The sequence below is a fragment of the Bufo gargarizans genome, chromosome 3 (assembly GCF_014858855.1).
Source record: "Bufo gargarizans isolate SCDJY-AF-19 chromosome 3, ASM1485885v1, whole genome shotgun sequence".
Taxonomy (NCBI): Eukaryota; Metazoa; Chordata; class Amphibia; order Anura; family Bufonidae; genus Bufo; species Bufo gargarizans.
Genome location: NC_058082.1, coordinates 122,474,036 through 122,490,904, shown reverse-complemented (window position 1 = coordinate 122,490,904; position 16,869 = coordinate 122,474,036). Strand labels below are relative to the sequence as shown.

Sequence of the window (16,869 nt, the reverse complement as noted above, 5' to 3'; positions counted from 1 at the left end):
ATCTTTTCCGGACCCATTGAAATGAATGGGTCCGCATCCTATCCGCATAAAAAAAAAAAAACTGGCGTCTCCTCCTGTACTGATGCTGAGGGTTAACATACTGGGGGCGAAAACTACAGTGAGGCGTACCAGCAATATTAAAAAAAACAACAACCAGGGTGTCAGCAGCAGCAAGGAAAGGTGTTTAATTAAACTAGAAAATTCCCATGAAAGGTCTTCTTTAAACAGTAAAAAGGAATGTAATTATCTAATAGATTTTTTTATTTATTTTTTTGGGCACAAGTTAGAGGAAATTGATTTTTTATTTTTATTTTTTCTTACAAAGTCTCACATTCCACTAACTTGTGACAAAAAATAAAATCTTACATGAACTCGCCATACCCCTCACGGAATACCTTGGGGTGTCTTCTTTCTAAAATGGGGTCACTTGTGGGGTATTTATACTGCCCTGGCATTTTAGGGGTCCTAATGCGTGAGAAGTAGTTTGGAATCCAAATGCGTAAAAATGCCCTGTGAAATCCTAAAAGTACTCATTGGAACTTGGGCCCCTTTGCGCACCTAGGCTGCAAAAAAGTGTCACACATGTGGTATCGCCATACTCAGGAGAAGTAGGGAAAGAAAAAAAATAAATAATTTTGATACAAAGTTGTCAATTTACAGAGATATTTCTCTCACCCAGCATGGGTATATGTAAAAATACACCCCAAAACACATTGCCCTACTTCTTCTGAGTACGGCGATACCACATGTGACACTTTTTTGCAGCCTAGGTGCGCAAAGGGGCCGAAAGTCCAACGAGTACCTTTAGGCTTTACAGGGTTGCTCACAATTTAGCCCCGCCCAAAATGCCAGAACAGTAAACACACCCCACAAATGACCCCATTTCAGAAAGTAGACACCCCAAGGTATTCACTGAGGGGCATAGTGAGTCCGTAGGAGATTTTTTTTTTTTTTGCCAGAAGTTAACAGAAATGGAAACATTATTATTATTATTATTATTTTTTTTTTCCTCAGAAAGTGTCATTTTCCGCTAACTTGTGAAAAAAAATTAAATCGTACATGAACTCACCATGCCCCTCCGCGAATACTTTGGAGTGTCTTCTTTCTAAAATGGGGTAATTTGGGGGGGTATTTATGCATTCTAGCACCTCAAGAAACATGACGGGTGCTCAGAAAGACAGAGCTGCTACACTTTTTTTTTTTTTTTTTTTTTAGAAAATTGCGGTCTATTTTGATATCAGAAAAACGAAAAATGTCTAATTTTTTTAAGGTTTTAAAAATACATGAATTGTATAGTGTTTTTGTATAGAAATTTTTAGAATTCATAGACTGCTTTTTGTATGTATAAGGGGGATCTAATAAAAGTCGCAAATAAATTAGTGAGCCATCTCTCCCAATATCCCCATACACATACATGTTCTGTTCAGCCAAAAGTGTATGTGTATTCAATCGGTTGGTTTGACTGGAGAAAACCGCTATCGGACACCGCTGGCGGCTGCGTATCTCCCAGTAGAACAGAAGGATCAGACAAATATACTCACTTTGCCCAATGCTTCCCTCCACTGACGATACACTAATGCGCGTGGGGGTCTTTAGATAGAGCAGCATAAAACTGCTGACAGATGCCCTTTATTATTCGTACAGGACAAGGATTCTAAGACAATAATACAATATACAAATGTTATTGTAGTCACAGTACAAAGAAGCGCTATTGAAGCAATTGAGCACTGTACCTCACTGCCACATAATACCGCAAGCTCCTACCATCTTCTCTGCCCAGAAAAGGGTGAATGAAAAGGTTAAGATGTGTATGCCCATATATTATATTAAGATACAAAGCCAATTAGAACTGCAATATCCTAAGGGTATGTTCACATACAGCATATCTCCGACTGTCCCATTCATCTCAATAAGGCCTGCAGAACTCCATGCACTTACTCCAGATGCCCCCGTTCAGACAATGTCCGCTTTGTGCAGATGCCCCTTATTGGTCATTATGTTGAAGACTGACAGTGTGGTGCCCAGGGTTTGTTTAAGGAGACTGGTGCTCTGCCAGGCCGCACTCCTCCCATTACCTGTCTGAATACACTGTTTTCCTTGGCACTGCAGCTGGCGACTCCTCTCTGGACAAGGATTTCTCCGAAGCCTTGATTGGACCTACTGTAAGCACGCCAAACAGCAGACACTCATCCCCAAGACGTTCGCTTAGTGGTAAGTGTACTGTAGTTATTTGATCTTTTAGCTATGAAACAAGTGTTGACACAAGAATATCCTCTATGAGTAACTGCCTGAATACTTCCCAGCCCTGGAAACTGGAGTATACTGGGAGATGAATGCGCGTTCTCCAGGTAACAGCTGACATGATCTAACCCCATAAACTGGATTTCAGATGAGCTATTTTATATTGATTATCATCAGCACCTTTTTTAGAGATTATTTCCTTATCGGATGATTTATCAAATGAAAAATGCTGAATATGTGGACGGTTTTCCTACTCCAACCGGATCCAAGCCTCCTGCATTTCTCCAGATGCTCTTGTTTGCAGTCACTCTAGAGCAGGGATCCGCAACATTTGGCACTCCAGCTGTGGTGAGACTACGACTCCCATCATGTACACTTGCATGGCTGTTCACAGAACTCCCATAGAAGTGAATGGAACATGCTGGGAGTTGTAGTTCTGCGCGTGCTGGAGATTTCTGACCCCTGATCTAGAGTTTGACACTTTAATGTACTGGATGAAAACCGTCACTGTGTGCAGCTGTACTCTATATACAGACAAACGGTGACCGTTGTGGAGCACGTAATTATTATTTTTTTTTTTATATTTTCAGGACCGCATACTATTATCAAAGGTTTGGCACTTTGCGTTTCAGGGGTGCCATGGGAAATTTAAGGCTATAGACTACACTTAAATTCCCTGTGGCTGCTCCAGCTATGTCATCTCCAAAATGGGATACAACCTTCAACTATTCGTATACATTTGCCTACCTTTGAAGACAGAGAATGTGATTTTTCTCTTACAGACAATGTGTTTCTGCATAGTGTGATTACATTGCTATTTTTTTAATTATTTTTTTAAAGGGAATGGGTCATCAGAAAATGATCTATTGTTTAAATTATGGGGCACATTTTTTTTTTTAAGGGGTTATCCAGGCCTGTAAATACCCTCTTATATGCCCAGGCCCATCACACTGATTTTACTTACCTGGCTCCCTGCGCTGCTCCTGGTCCCCGCACGGCCGCCACTGCCTCTCTCCATGCACGGAAGAAAACATCCAGGCGGTGACGGGGACAAGCCTCCCTAGCATCACCTGCTATGCTAGAGAGGCTCGTCCCCATCGCCGCCTGCCATTAGCTGCCATTGTAAGTTGAAACAATTGTTACTAAAGTCCATAACTATGGAAAACTGGTAATTGGCTTCAAAGACCAAAAATATCATCCCAGGATAAGAAAAAGTGAAGGACTAATAAAGCAAGTTTTTACATATAACAGTCCGGAATAGATGCTGGAAGCTGCAAATAATTTTCTATGGTGATGGTAGGAGATACTTCAGGGTACTTCATAGATGTACTAGAAAATAAAGTGGAGTCGCAGCTCACCTGGTGTCCAAAGGAGCATCTCATCCCGGAACAGATGGGGGATAGTACAGAACATGTAGTAACACAGGGACGCTACTACACAACCAGTAAAGGTGGTTAACCAGAGAATTGACAATGTAGATTGGTTGGGTCTGGGTCTGAGACATTGTATATCGAGTCCAGTTTCAACTTACGATGGCCCAGGAAAGACCATTGTATGTTTAAAATATCATATCCTGAGGCCATTGTATCTTTGGGGCTCACTGGTGGGTGATATCACAGTTTATCTACTCCCTCCTGACCTCTACACAGGTCACTGAGCATGCCTAGAAGACAATGAGGTCCCATTGTGCCCATTATGGTCTGCTGATGTGGTGTTCATTATGTGGTTGGCAGGTTGAGTTGGACTGTAGATCAGGGATTCCCAACCTCACTCCTGTGGAAAAACCCCTAAAAAAAACTGTTTCACATCCGTGAGGTCCTATTCTCATCCTTACCACAAGGGAGCTTGCTGAATTGAAGGGTAAAACCAGGCTATAACTGTAGATCTTGGCCCATTAGTTGTTGACTGTTTTTCCATCTCAGCTCTTGTCTTCTGGGAATCTCTGAAGAATTCCATGAAACCCTTGCTGGCAACCACCGCTGTATATGTATTGTACTTCTCTATATGTGTGTTCACTTATTATTGTACTGTTAAAGCCTCATGCACACAACTGTGTTTGTTTGTTTTTTTGTTTTTTTATCCATCTGCATTTTTTGTGGATAGCACATAGCATTCATTTTTATGGGGCCATGCACACATGCATATTTTTTGCAGATCTGTTTGGTCGTTCTATTTTGGTCTATACTGCAGACAAGAATAGCCCTTTCTATTAATGGGTCAAAAAATGATGGAATTCACATGGAAGCTGTCTGTATTTTGTGGATCTGTTTTTGCAGAGCAAAATACACGTGCATGGAGCCTAAAGCCTAATTCACACATTAGTGTTTTGGTCAGTGATTTCCAAAAGTTATTGGGAGTCAAAACGATGATTGGAGCCTCCACAGACATAAGGTACAAGGGAAAGATCTGCGCCTGTTCTGTGTCTAGAGCCGCACCTGGTTTTGGCTAAAAATCACTGATGGAAATCACTGACGTATGAATGAGGGTGTTTTACAGTTTTCTAAAAAATATAGCTTAAAGAGGTGTTCTAACCATGTAAATGTATGATATTTCCATGGGGGGTCTCATTTCAGGCATTTTTGACAAAATGCAAAGGGTTATATCCACTGTGAAAATTCTAAAACACCATCCACAGCAAAGTCAGAGCGCTGCAGATTTTCGCAGGCACTGAACGCTACTTTTTTGACTGGATGAGAACTGGAGTTTAGAAACCCAGTTCACTTGCATTGTACTGTACCAAACTGCGAATCTGCACACGTAAGTTAAGATGGAAAAACTACATCTATATCTTCGTCTAGTTTCACACCTGCGCTAAAGCTATCCAGCAGGCTGTTCTAGCAGGGGAACATCCTGCCAGAGTTCATTGTATCCAGCCTTGCCGGATACTGGCGTGCACCACCAGACCCCACTGATTTAGAATGGGCTCCAGGCGGGTTTCAGACGGACAAAAACCAGTGCATTCACCAGTTTTTGTCCGGACAAAAACTGTTTGGATCCCGTTCTAGTCAGTGGGGCCTGGTGGTGCACGGCAGTTTTTGGCTAGGCTGGATATGGTGAACTCTGGTAGGCTGTTCTTTGCTGGAACACCCTACCAGATAGCTTTAGCACAGCTTTGGAACTAGCCTTAGAGAAAATCTAAAAATATAATTTCTGGTTTTGCTTTTGTAGCAAACTCTATAAAGGTAGAAATGTACAGTGATGATGAGTCTGGGCGTCATCTCAACCATGAAGACCGGCTAAGCGAGAAAGAAGATGGGGCCATGCCTGACGACTCGCTGGTCGAGCCTCTTGGGTACTGTGATGGCCCTGGACAAGATCCCCATTCTCCAGGAGGCATCCGCCTACCCAATGGCAAGCTGAAGTGTGACATTTGTGGGATGGTCTGCATTGGTCCTAATGTGCTGATGGTGCATAAACGAAGCCACACGGGTGAGCCCGATTTAGATGGAATTACTGTAGCTGCCAGATGGTTGTCAGCTTTTTCCTGTATGTATTTGATGATAATATTTTATTGGAATCGCAAATCAGGCTTGTGTTGACACTAGATACATGACCATGAGAGAACTTATAGAATAATACATTATGCCAGTTTTTGCATTGGCTAGCATACCATAAAAAGCAGATTGTTAGGGTAAAACTTGCCATGGCGTCACACAGCATTGACCTAAATTCACCAAGTGATAGAATATCAGTGTGCGCCATGCGCCAGGCACCTCTTTGCAGCTTTCTAGAGAAGTAGAAGTAGGCAGGGACTGATGGGCCTTAGCTCCATGTGTCGATGAGATACTAACCAGCTTGCTGTTGTGTTGCAGCACTCAGCGGGGACTTTATGTTTGATGCTGTTTCAGGTGAGCGGCCATTTCACTGTAACCAGTGTGGTGCCTCCTTTACCCAGAAGGGGAACCTCTTACGTCACATCAAACTGCACTCGGGTGAGAAGCCTTTCAAGTGCCCCTTCTGTAACTACGCTTGCCGTCGGCGGGATGCATTAACAGGTCACCTGCGCACGCACGCTGGTGAGTGTGCCTGAAGTACTGTGTACACAATCCTATTCTTCTCGACACTCCGCTATCGCACTCGTTCTAGTATCCAGTGGTAGTCGCAGTGCATGCTGATAGATGCAGATATGTTGCTTACTGTTACTGCACATCACTTTTTAGGTTCAAGAATAATTTTGGTTTACATGGCCGATGTCAAATAGGTCAAGTCTCATTTTTTCCTCTAGAGGGAATTATACAAAAAAAGCATGATTTTGTCTAATTTATTATATTTAATATTTATGGCTTCCAGACATTAGCTTTCTTTTGCCCTATAAGTGATTGCACTATATCATGTTGATTATGACAGCACTGTGCTACCTCTGCATACTAAGAACGGTCGGCTTCTTATATTTGTGTATTCTTGATGCATGTCAATGGGAATCTTTCATTATCTGTCACATCATCATGTTAATATCTTAATATTTGTCACTATATGGCCTCATGCACACGACCGTTGGGCGGCCGTGGCCATATTGCGGCCTGCAAACAGCAGGTCTGCAATCCATGGCCGCCGGCCATGAGGCCTATGGAATATGAAAATACAGCACCACACGAGAGGCTCCCCTATAACCAGTGGCTAAGTGGACCTTCCACCAGATATGTACACTCCTGATTGATTCTCAAGATTGTACACGATTCTCCTACAACTGAGAAATGTTTCTCTTCATATTGCCACTTATCCCCTTTCCACAGGACCGGCTTTGAGTGAGTTTGATCGCTAGGGGTCTGACTGCTGGGACCCTAAGCAATCACGAGAATGGAAGTCCACAAGTTCTGCTGAACTTCCTCATGAGAATGGAGCATGCAAGCACTGTGGTCCATGGGGCAGTCCAGTGGCACTTGCAGACCCTCTTTCTCATGATTGCTAGGGGTCCCAATGGTCAGACTCCCAGCGATCAAACGTTTATAACCTGTCCTGTCGATGGGGGATGTGTTATTAGTGGAACAACCCCCACCCCTTCTAATTTACTCTGTCCCCTTTCTACATAAAGTTTGTAGGGCACATATCTCTGTTTTATGGGCAGGCTCTATTTTTCATTTTTTCCAGTCTCCTCCCCCACAGTCGGCAAGCCCTACAAGTGCAACTACTGCGGCCGCAGCTACAAGCAGCAGAACACACTGGAGGAGCACAAGGAGCGCTGCCACAACTACTTGCAGAGCCTCAGCAATGAAGGCCAGCACCTCTCTGCACAATCAGGTGAGTGAGTCCTTCTCTGTAACTGGACAGGTCCGACCTTTCTTTTTCTTTTAATTATTATATTTTAATGGCATAATACTGCTGTAAAGTGGATACAAAGCCGTCCATGTCTACACTGGCAACATTTTCTGTGCAGTCAATTTAGGCTACATTCACACGACTGTGAAAAAGGGCAGTGTAATGGCCGTAAAAAAACGATTTGATACATATGCAAATTAACCTGAGATGAGTCCTGTCCCTGACTCATCTCACATACAGGACTCATCTCAGGTTAATTTACATATGTATCAAATCGGTTTTTTTACACAATAAAAGCACACAGAGCTATGGGGACTGGATATTGCAGATGTGCTAGCGGCCATCTAGCAACCCATGTCCTCAGCTCTATACACAAAATCCCGGTGACAGGTTCCCTTTAAAGGATTATTCCATTCTCAGTCATTCATTGCTGAAATCGGAATACCCAATTGTATGGCGCCTAGAGGTGGCCAGAGTTATGGAAGCAGTTGACTGGGCTATCCTACTACTCCCTATCTAGGACTCCTGTAGATGTGAATAGGATTTGGAATCTGTCATTGGGTTTATGCTGGCGTATCTGGGGTCAGAATAAAGTAGTGAAAGTTGCACTGATTCCAGCACTGGGTCACTTGTTATAAAATCAGCATTTATAAGCTGCAAGCCGAGCTCTGGAGTCTCGTCGGTGATGTGCAGGGACTCTGGAGTCCTCAGTATTCAGCAGCTCTAGTGCCTCCCTATGCAAAGAGTCATAAAGTTGGCTGCTGAATGCACCAGTGAATATCGCAGACATTGAGACCTGTTCATGTTCTAATCCTACTAGCACAGAGTTTAATTTTGAGAGGGGAATAACAAATTGCAATGCTGGGGATGGTATCAAGTCATGTGTATCCCTGGCTTTAAAGGGGTTGGCCACATCCTGGCTACTGTAAGATGACTTGTTACACCTGATAAGTCACATGACCCTTCATCAGCCGCCATTTTATGGACAGGACCTTTGTGTGGACAGCATAAAATACTTTGCCAACAAGGGGGGCATACTTTATGAAATATAAAAAATGGTGCAGAATATCAACAAAGGCTGTGTTAGTAAGTGCCGTATAATCATCTTACACACACATTGAGCCAGTAGCCAGAAAGTGGCCAACCCTTTAAAGAGTTGCTGTCACCACTCCTACATGCCTGGTTTAATCGATCCATGCATTTCCCCATGTAATAACAATTCTGGAGCTTCTATTCTAAAGGCATGGCACAACATAGAGCCATAAGAAGTTATGAATGAATTGCTATTAGCCTTCAGTGAGTGAGTGTACAGAGGGGAGGTAACCAATTAGGGGGGGGGGTCCCTTCACAGACTCGCTCTATCCAATCGGTGCAGGGACACCCCCAACTGGTTACCACCCCCTGTACCCTTACTGCAGACTGCTAGCAATTCATTCATAACTCTGAGTTGAAATTATACAGGAATGGTACAACATAAAATCATAAGAACAGAGGCTCCAGAATTGTTATTACATGGGGAATGCATGAAGCTATTAAAACAGGCATGTCAGCAGTGGTGAGAGGTCCTCTTTAAGCCAGGATTTCCTTCAAACCTTCTGTAGCGTAACCTTCGCAGTCCATAGGAATATTTCTGGTGACAGTGTAAAACAGTATAGTCCACAGAAGGATGGCCCACTGTGGTGGTGATGAGGTGCCAATCAGCTGTATAAACGTGCACATTGTGAGCTATGTCTCCTCATACAGCTGATCGGCATATGGGTTGGACTCGCACCAACCTGATATCGATAACCTATCCTAAGGATAGTACATCAATCAGGAGTCGCACTCACCAGATCTTGCGGTCAACTGGAATGCAACAGCCCACCTGGAGCCCTAGATCCACACAGGCTCCTGAGTATACAGTCCAATGAGCAATAACAGAGGCAGCATATCCGGTGAAAAAAATCCCTTTATTGGGAACTGCTTACATGTAAAAACGTGGTTACAAGAAAATTGCTACTTTTCGGCTATGACATAGCATATCCGGTGTTGACAAAGGCTGCCTCCGCTATTGCTCATTGGACACTATCCTGAGGATGGGTCATTGATATTAAAAGCCTGGACAACCTTTTCAATCACTACACGCTGATGTTTTGTTGCAATCAGGTAATTGGTTTATTACGTATCCTCTGCAAGGACAGGAGAACAAGCGGATCAATAACCTAATAACGTGACGAGGTTGACGTTTTGAAGCACTGTGTCATTGTTCAGTCTATTATAGAAAATGATATCGAATAACCCCACATAAATCACTGTAGAGGTCAGATGATCCTGGTGCTTGGTCTGAGGGAACCATATATAGTTGTTCTTGGGATGCTGAGTGTATGGAATTTCAGGGCCCCATGCAGGAAAACTGTAGGCCCTTCATACATTCTTAACCTTCTTTTTTTTTAAATTTTATTTTTTTATATAACTTTGCAGAATTTTTACTTTTACTATAAATTAAAAATGCTGGAAAATAAGTTACTTTTGCTACCATAACTTTTTATTGGGAACTGAACCCCAGGCCCTTCGTATGGTAGGCATTATATTTACCACTAGACTACAGCTTATAAAGACAGCATTTTTTGTGCTTCAAAGGCTACCAAATAGTACCAATTCCAAATGCAATTGCATTATAGAAGAAAATTACCAGTGGTGTTCCCTGATAGTCGGTCTGCAGTACTTTTGTGAAGTGCTATGACTGATACAATATTGCTTGCGTGTCCCAAGGTTTATGGAAGTCATTGCCTGTACAGAGGCAATTGATACTTACTGTATAGCTTACTAGATAGCACCAACAATTGGCCCATTCTCTTTTCTCCTTTCCCTTCAGGTGAGGAGATACGAGACCTGGATCTGGGACCAGATGCCCTGATGCACCATTCCTCTGACCTGCCGTCTTTTATGGATCGGCTGGCGAGCAACCTCACAAAGCGCAAACGCTGCACACCTCAAAAATTCCCGGGTAAGAGCACATGTAAATGTGTGCAAGAGAGGACGTTGCTGACTGTGTCTGACTCAGTATTGCCATCTAGTGGCGGGTCTTTTAGATGCAGTTTTCCTCTATTTTTCTGCTGTATGCTTTTAGAAGCAGAATATTATTTTGGCTTAATGTAGATAAAATTATTAGTATGTTTTTAGTAAATTACAGTGCATCGTACACAGTGACTTTGTTCTAGCTCATAAAGGGAGGTCCTGAGCGAGGGAACCCTTTGACATTTGTGTGCTTTAATCAAGCATACGGTGAGGTTTTGTCTCATGAAGGCAATAAAATCTAAAATTAGGTAAAGTAGGAATTTATTCTATACTGTTCACATGCATCACCCAGTGACCAATGTGAAAATGTAAATTCCTGCTTAAAGTGTCACTGAGTTTTTGTCAAACTTTTGATGCATCATAGACATATCAAAAGTTTAGATCGGAGGGGGTTTGAGTGCTGAGACCCCCTCTGATTGTTAGAACGAGGCGAAAGAAATGCTCACTTCAGGAGAGGAAGCGAGATGGACTCAATAGAAAGTCTGTCTGCCTGTCTCGATTCCATCCTGCAGTGAGGAGAGAGAGTGCACTCTCCTTGTTTCAGCGGTCTGTTGGGGGTCTCTGCACTCAGATCCCCACCAATCAAAACTTTTGATATGTCTCTGACATATCAAAAGTTATAGGAAAATTTTAGCACCAAGAACTGCCAACTGGACACTTTCTACAATGTGATACCCGTGATATCCCTGACTAACTTTAGCTTTACAGAACTCGCACTGCTATGTTACTGCCTGGTTCAGATCTGGATGTTGGCTCGGCTGATCCATCATTTTATTTTTTCACTTGAACACAGGTGTGCTTCAATTGTTGTCCAGATCATCTCCTTAAAGGGTTTGTCTCATGAAGTCAACCCCTGTCCATATGCCCTGTTAGGGCATTTGGACTTAATAGAGGGAGGGTCTTCCACTCAGGACTTTCACCCTGCCCCTCTATGGGCCGGAGTTGAGAGACATTCTATAAGCAGCTCCGGCTCTAGTAGACTTAAGTCGTTTTGGTAGTACATGGACAACAATTCATCTGAATGGCGGCTATGTTATCCAACATTTCCCCTTCAGTGACCTCTGAGGGAGAAATGCCTGGCTCGGCGGTGTCACTAGAGTAGAATATGTATACAGGGTGGGCCATTTATTTGGATACACCTTAATAAAATGGGAATGGTTGGTGATATTAACTTCCTGTTTGTGGCACATTAGTATATGTGAAGGGAGAAACTTTTCAAGATGGGTGGTGACCATGGTGGCCATGGTTTTGAAGTCGGACATTTTGAATCCAACTTTTGTTTTTTCAATAGGAAGAGGGTCATGTGACACATCAAACTTATGGGGAATTTCACAAGAAAAACAATGGTGTGCTTGGTTTTAACATGACTTTATTCTTTCAAGAGTTATTTACAAGTTTCTGACCACTTATAAAATGTGTTCAATGTGCTTCCCATTGTGTTGGATGGTCAATGCAACCCTCTTCTCCCACTCTTCACACACTGATAGCAACCCCACAGGATGATAGCACAGGTTTCCAGTATCTTCACATCATATGCAGCACCTGAAACTACGGATACTGGAAGCCTGTGCTAGCATTTTTCCTGTGGTGTTGCTATCAGTGTGTGAAGAGTGGGAGAAGAGGGTTGCATTGACCATCCAACACAATGGGCAGCACATTGAACACATTTTATAAGTGGTCAGAAACTTGTAAATAACTCTTGAAAGAATACAGTTATGGTGAATTTCTTGTGAAATTCCCCATAAGTTTGATGTGTCACATGACCCTCTTCCTATTGAAAAAACAAAAGTTGGATTCAAAATGGCCAACTTCAAAATGGCCGCCATGGTCACCACCCATCTTGAAAAGTTTCCCCCCTCACATGTACTAATGTGCCACAAACAGGAAGTTAATATCACCAACCATTCCCATTTTATTAAGGTGTATCCATATAAATGGCCCACCCTGTATTATTGTACCTGTATCCAACTGCAAAGGGGCATTTGGGATTAGCAGTGTGGACTGAGCTGAAAGCCAGATTGGCTGTCAGTTTTCCTTCCCGGCAAAAACAGCAATATGCCGTAAAAGCCAAAAGCATAATAAAGCTCAATGTGTAACTGTCTGTTTTAGTGCACCAGCATTTCATCTCCTGCACCCCATTTGTTGTTGATATGCAATAGAGAATTCTATTACATTTTTTGTTGGTTTCCACCTTATTTCACCGATCTACACTTAATTTGTTGTCTTTGATTCAATATTTTTTCAACTTGGTGAGACATAGAAATGAGACTTATTTTATCTTAGTATGGTCTTATGTCTTTTCAGGGGAGAAGCAGATGCGACTTAGCCTTGCTGAACTTCCATATGACATGAACTCGAGTTTTGAGAAGGACATAGAGATGGTTCCTCACCACCCTCTAGACCCTTCATATGGAAATCCATTAGCCTTTGTTGGAGGTCCAATGCGATTGCCACCTACAAACTGCATCTCCGAAATAACCCCAGTCATTAGCTCAGTGTACACCCAACTGCAGCCTATGTCAGGAAGGCCAGACATGCCAGGCAACCGTGAAGCAGCAGAGGGCCACGAAGACATACCAGACGGGACACAGAGTCATTACAGAGGACGGACTGAGCACGGAGCTTCTCCTACTAATGGCTGCCAGGACTCAACCACTGACACCGAAAGCAACCATGATGAGAGAGGCTCTCAAGCCACCAGCAGCCGGCAGAGTCCGGCATATGCCAAAGAGGATCAAAGGCCACCTGAATCAGGTGTGGTAAATTCTTCCCGCTCTGGGCCTGGAACTGCCAAGGAAACCCTGCGGGTACTGGGAGAGGATGGTGAGCAAGTGAAGGTATTCAAGTGTGAGCACTGCCGTGTACTTTTCCTAGACCATGTAATGTTCACAATCCACATGGGATGCCATGGCTTTAGAGACCCTTTTGAGTGCAATATATGTGGCTATCACAGTCAGGACCGGTACGAGTTCTCATCCCACATTGTGAGAGGGGAACACAAGGTTTAACAGAAGGGTAGGGGGAAACTGAACTCTACCTCCCCTCTCCAAAAATGGCTCAGAGACGCAGTCAGACCTTAAGGCTGGTGGATATTTACCACCAAATTTTTCAAGATTTTTGTGAGGTTTTTTTTTTTTTTGTGAGAATGGGCGGAACATGGAAATTTTAAGCACTTTTTAATTGTTCCTTTTTTTTTTGTCTTGTTCATGTCATAATTTAATTTAGCACTACTGTAACTTGTTATAGGAGAAGAAAAAAATATTTGTTCTCGGTGACCTACAAATGCAAATCTAGTGCTGGATGTGTCACTGTGGGAAGCATTAAATGTGTAGGAGGAGGTTACAGTTACTGATGGGGAAAGAACAAGGCACTACTGGAGCTTTGGGGAACACAAATAACTGTTTGGCAAATGCACTTAATGCGCCTTGTTGCCTTTTGGGGGTACACTTAGCATTGCCAGTGATCAACACAAGAGTTAATAGAACCAGCCAACACCCGGTACCCCCAACTTGTTACAGGTATTGAGCGTTGTTGTTAAGTTCGCCCTTTTTTATAATGCTTGGTGTTTGTTTTGTTTTTATCACTTTATGGTCTTCTATTTTCAGAACTTGGTAAACTATGAACAGCTTTGTAGACATAGTGCTTCTCATAGTAATGGGCAAGTATAGCACCTTAATAAGAAGATAAGAGAACTCGCCCTCAAACCTCATTACAGAAGGAAGTCCTTTTTTTTTTTCTCTACTCTTTGCACTGACGGACTATTTATAGGTTGTTTTGAACAGATAGAAAGAAAAATATTTCAGTTTTGTGGCTCCGTCATGGATCAGCGAAAACGCTTCCTTTACGGATAATACAACTGGCTGCATCCATTATGAACAGATCCAGTTGTATTATCTCTAAAATAGCCATGATGGATTCGGCACAAAAACCATTTGTAAGTCTGAGAAAATGGATCCGGCACCATTGACCTAAATTGTGTTTCATGTCGGATCCGTCTTGCTCCGCGTCCCGTGCCGGACAGAAAAATGCTGCTTGCGATGAGAACGCAACCAAATGGAACGGAGTGCATTCCGTTCCATTCAGTTTTGTCCCCGCTGACAATGAATACGGACAAAACTGAAGCGTTTCCCTCTGGTACTGAGATCCTATGACGGAAATCAATAGCAGAAAGGAAAGCGCTAATGTGAAAGTAGCCTAAGTTGTCCGATCTTTTCCATTTGAGTTGTACATTAGCCTTCTAGTTTATCTACCTGTATGCTTCCCCTGCTGTATTTATTTTGTTCCTTTCCTGTGTCTAGCTGAGAAGGTTTATGACCCGTATTCACTTCTTCTGGTTTATTTTCTTGACCACCATGTTTGTAGGTAATGTAAGTGTCATGCACTTTCCTACTTTATGAACCTTTTCTGCACATTATTACTCACATGTATATTAAATTAATAACCCCAAATATACTCACTTTAAGAATATAGAATCCAGTAAGGAAATTTGAATTTCATGACCCTAAAATATTTTATATTTAAAGGGGTTTTCACCCAGGCAGCCCCCCTGACAAGAGCATTGGAGCATTTTCAGGAGTTCCGGTGATGAGACGGGCTCTCCTTAGGGCTGCCAGGCGGGGGCTTCTGCCCAGCAGTGAGCCCTGTGACCTCACCAGCACTGATTGGCGGGCTTTAGTGATGCCCTAGCCTGTAAAACGGTTTAGGACAGCGCTAAAGCCGGTCCATCAAAGCTGGTGACTTCACAGAATGGTTCCAGTAGTTCAGGAGTTCCGGTGACAAAACGGGCTCTCCTTAGGGCTGCCAGGCGGAAGCTTTTGCCCAGCAGTGTATTATTGTAAATAAATAAAAAGCCCTTGCCCTGCACGATCCAGCGCAGGGCAAAGGGAGCACTTTGGAGCATGACATGCTAACATCAGAGGGGCTGCCTGGGTGAAAATATGGGTATGTCTGGGTCCAGATCTGAACCTGGACAACCCCTTTAAAGGGGTTTGGGTTACAGGTATTGATGACCTATCCAGATCAGATCGGTGGAGCTGTTTCAGGCAGCCGTGGTATACAAAACGGACGCCGAAGGCTTTGTACAGTCTATGCAGTTTCTGGCAGTTGTATACTGCAGTGCAGCTTCCATTCACTTGAATGAGAGTTGAAGTACAAGCACAGCCACAACACCTTTTACAGAGCTGTCCTGTGTACACAGTATAGTTTTTGGTGTCCAAAACAGCTGATTGTGGGGAATTGGGCCCCCATTGGTCTGATATTGATGACCTTTTTTGAGGATAGGTCATCAATATCTGTAGCCTGGAGAACCCCTTTAATGTCACAATAGTGCACAAACACTGTTTGCAGCTGCCTGTGTCTGAGAGTAAGGTCCTATTCAGGTGGCCAATGACCGTTTGGTGTAGGCCATTTATATTTGGTGCCAAGATCGGGGGCATATCATTGGGACAACCTTTCCCAAACAAAACCGTGGGGGAAAGTTTCTGTGCTTTGACCTGGCAAGATCTTGGCACTAAATATACAACTCCCATATGGAACCATATTAAGGAAGCTCAGTGGGGAAGTTACAGGTGCTTAATTTTAAGCCTCACCTTTGGAGACACTTTAAGGCCTCTTTCACACGGGCGTCTTATTTTTGACCCGGATAAGAGGCGGGTGCGTTGCGAAAAAATGCACCATTTTTCCGCGCGAGTGTAAAACATTGTAATGCGTTTTGCACTCGCGTGAGAAAAATCGCGCATGTTTGGTACCCAAACCCGAACTTCTTCACAGAAGTTCGGGCTTGGGATTGATGTTCTGAAGATTGTATTATTTTCCCTTATAACATGGTTAGAAGGGAAAATAATAGCATTCTGAATACAGAATGCAAAGTATAATAGGGCTGGAAGGGTTAAAAAAAAAAGAAAGTTAACTCGCCTTCTCCTCTTGATCGCGTAGTTCCCGGTCTCTTTACTTCTTGAATGAGCTGTGGGCTAAAGGACCTGTGGTGACGTCAGATCACATGGTCCATCACCATGGTGATGGACCATGTGATGTCAGATCACATGCTCCAATCACATGGTCCATCACCGTGGTGATGGAGCATGTGATCTGACGTCACCACAGGTCCTTTAGCCCACAGCGTCAGATCACATGCTCCATCACCACGGTGATGGACCATGTGATTGGAGCATGTGATCTGACCTCACATGGTCCATCACCATGGTGATGGACCATGTGATCTGACGTCACCACAGGTCCTTTAGCCCACAGCTCATTCAAGAAGTAAAGAGACCGGGAACTACGCGATCAAGAGGAGAAGGCGAGTTAACTTTCTTT

The 16,869-nt window shown here is 43.2% G+C and overlaps 1 protein-coding gene across 9 annotated transcripts in view; it reads left to right on the top strand.

Annotated features, from left to right (window-relative positions):
- The window catches only part of IKZF4 (IKAROS family zinc finger 4), a 37,918-nt gene extending 23,324 nt beyond the window's left edge, over window positions 1–14,594 (top strand). For 3 of the 9 annotated variants that reach the window (XM_044288469.1, XM_044288467.1, XM_044288462.1), the window contains 6 exons: window positions 2,110–2,211; window positions 5,410–5,670; window positions 6,054–6,257; window positions 7,330–7,479; window positions 10,352–10,483; window positions 12,859–14,594. In XM_044288469.1, the coding sequence (XP_044144404.1) occupies window positions 2,110–2,211; window positions 5,410–5,670; window positions 6,054–6,257; window positions 7,330–7,479; window positions 10,352–10,483; window positions 12,859–13,562 (1,553 nt within the window). In that variant the 3' untranslated portion in view covers window positions 13,563–14,594. The remainder of the gene's footprint in view (window positions 1–2,109; window positions 2,212–5,409; window positions 5,671–6,053; window positions 6,258–7,329; window positions 7,480–10,351; window positions 10,484–12,858) is intronic. The other 6 variants (XM_044288466.1, XM_044288465.1, XM_044288464.1 and 3 more) reach the window with 6 other exon arrangements.
- Window positions 14,595–16,869: the final 2,275 nt, after the last annotated feature.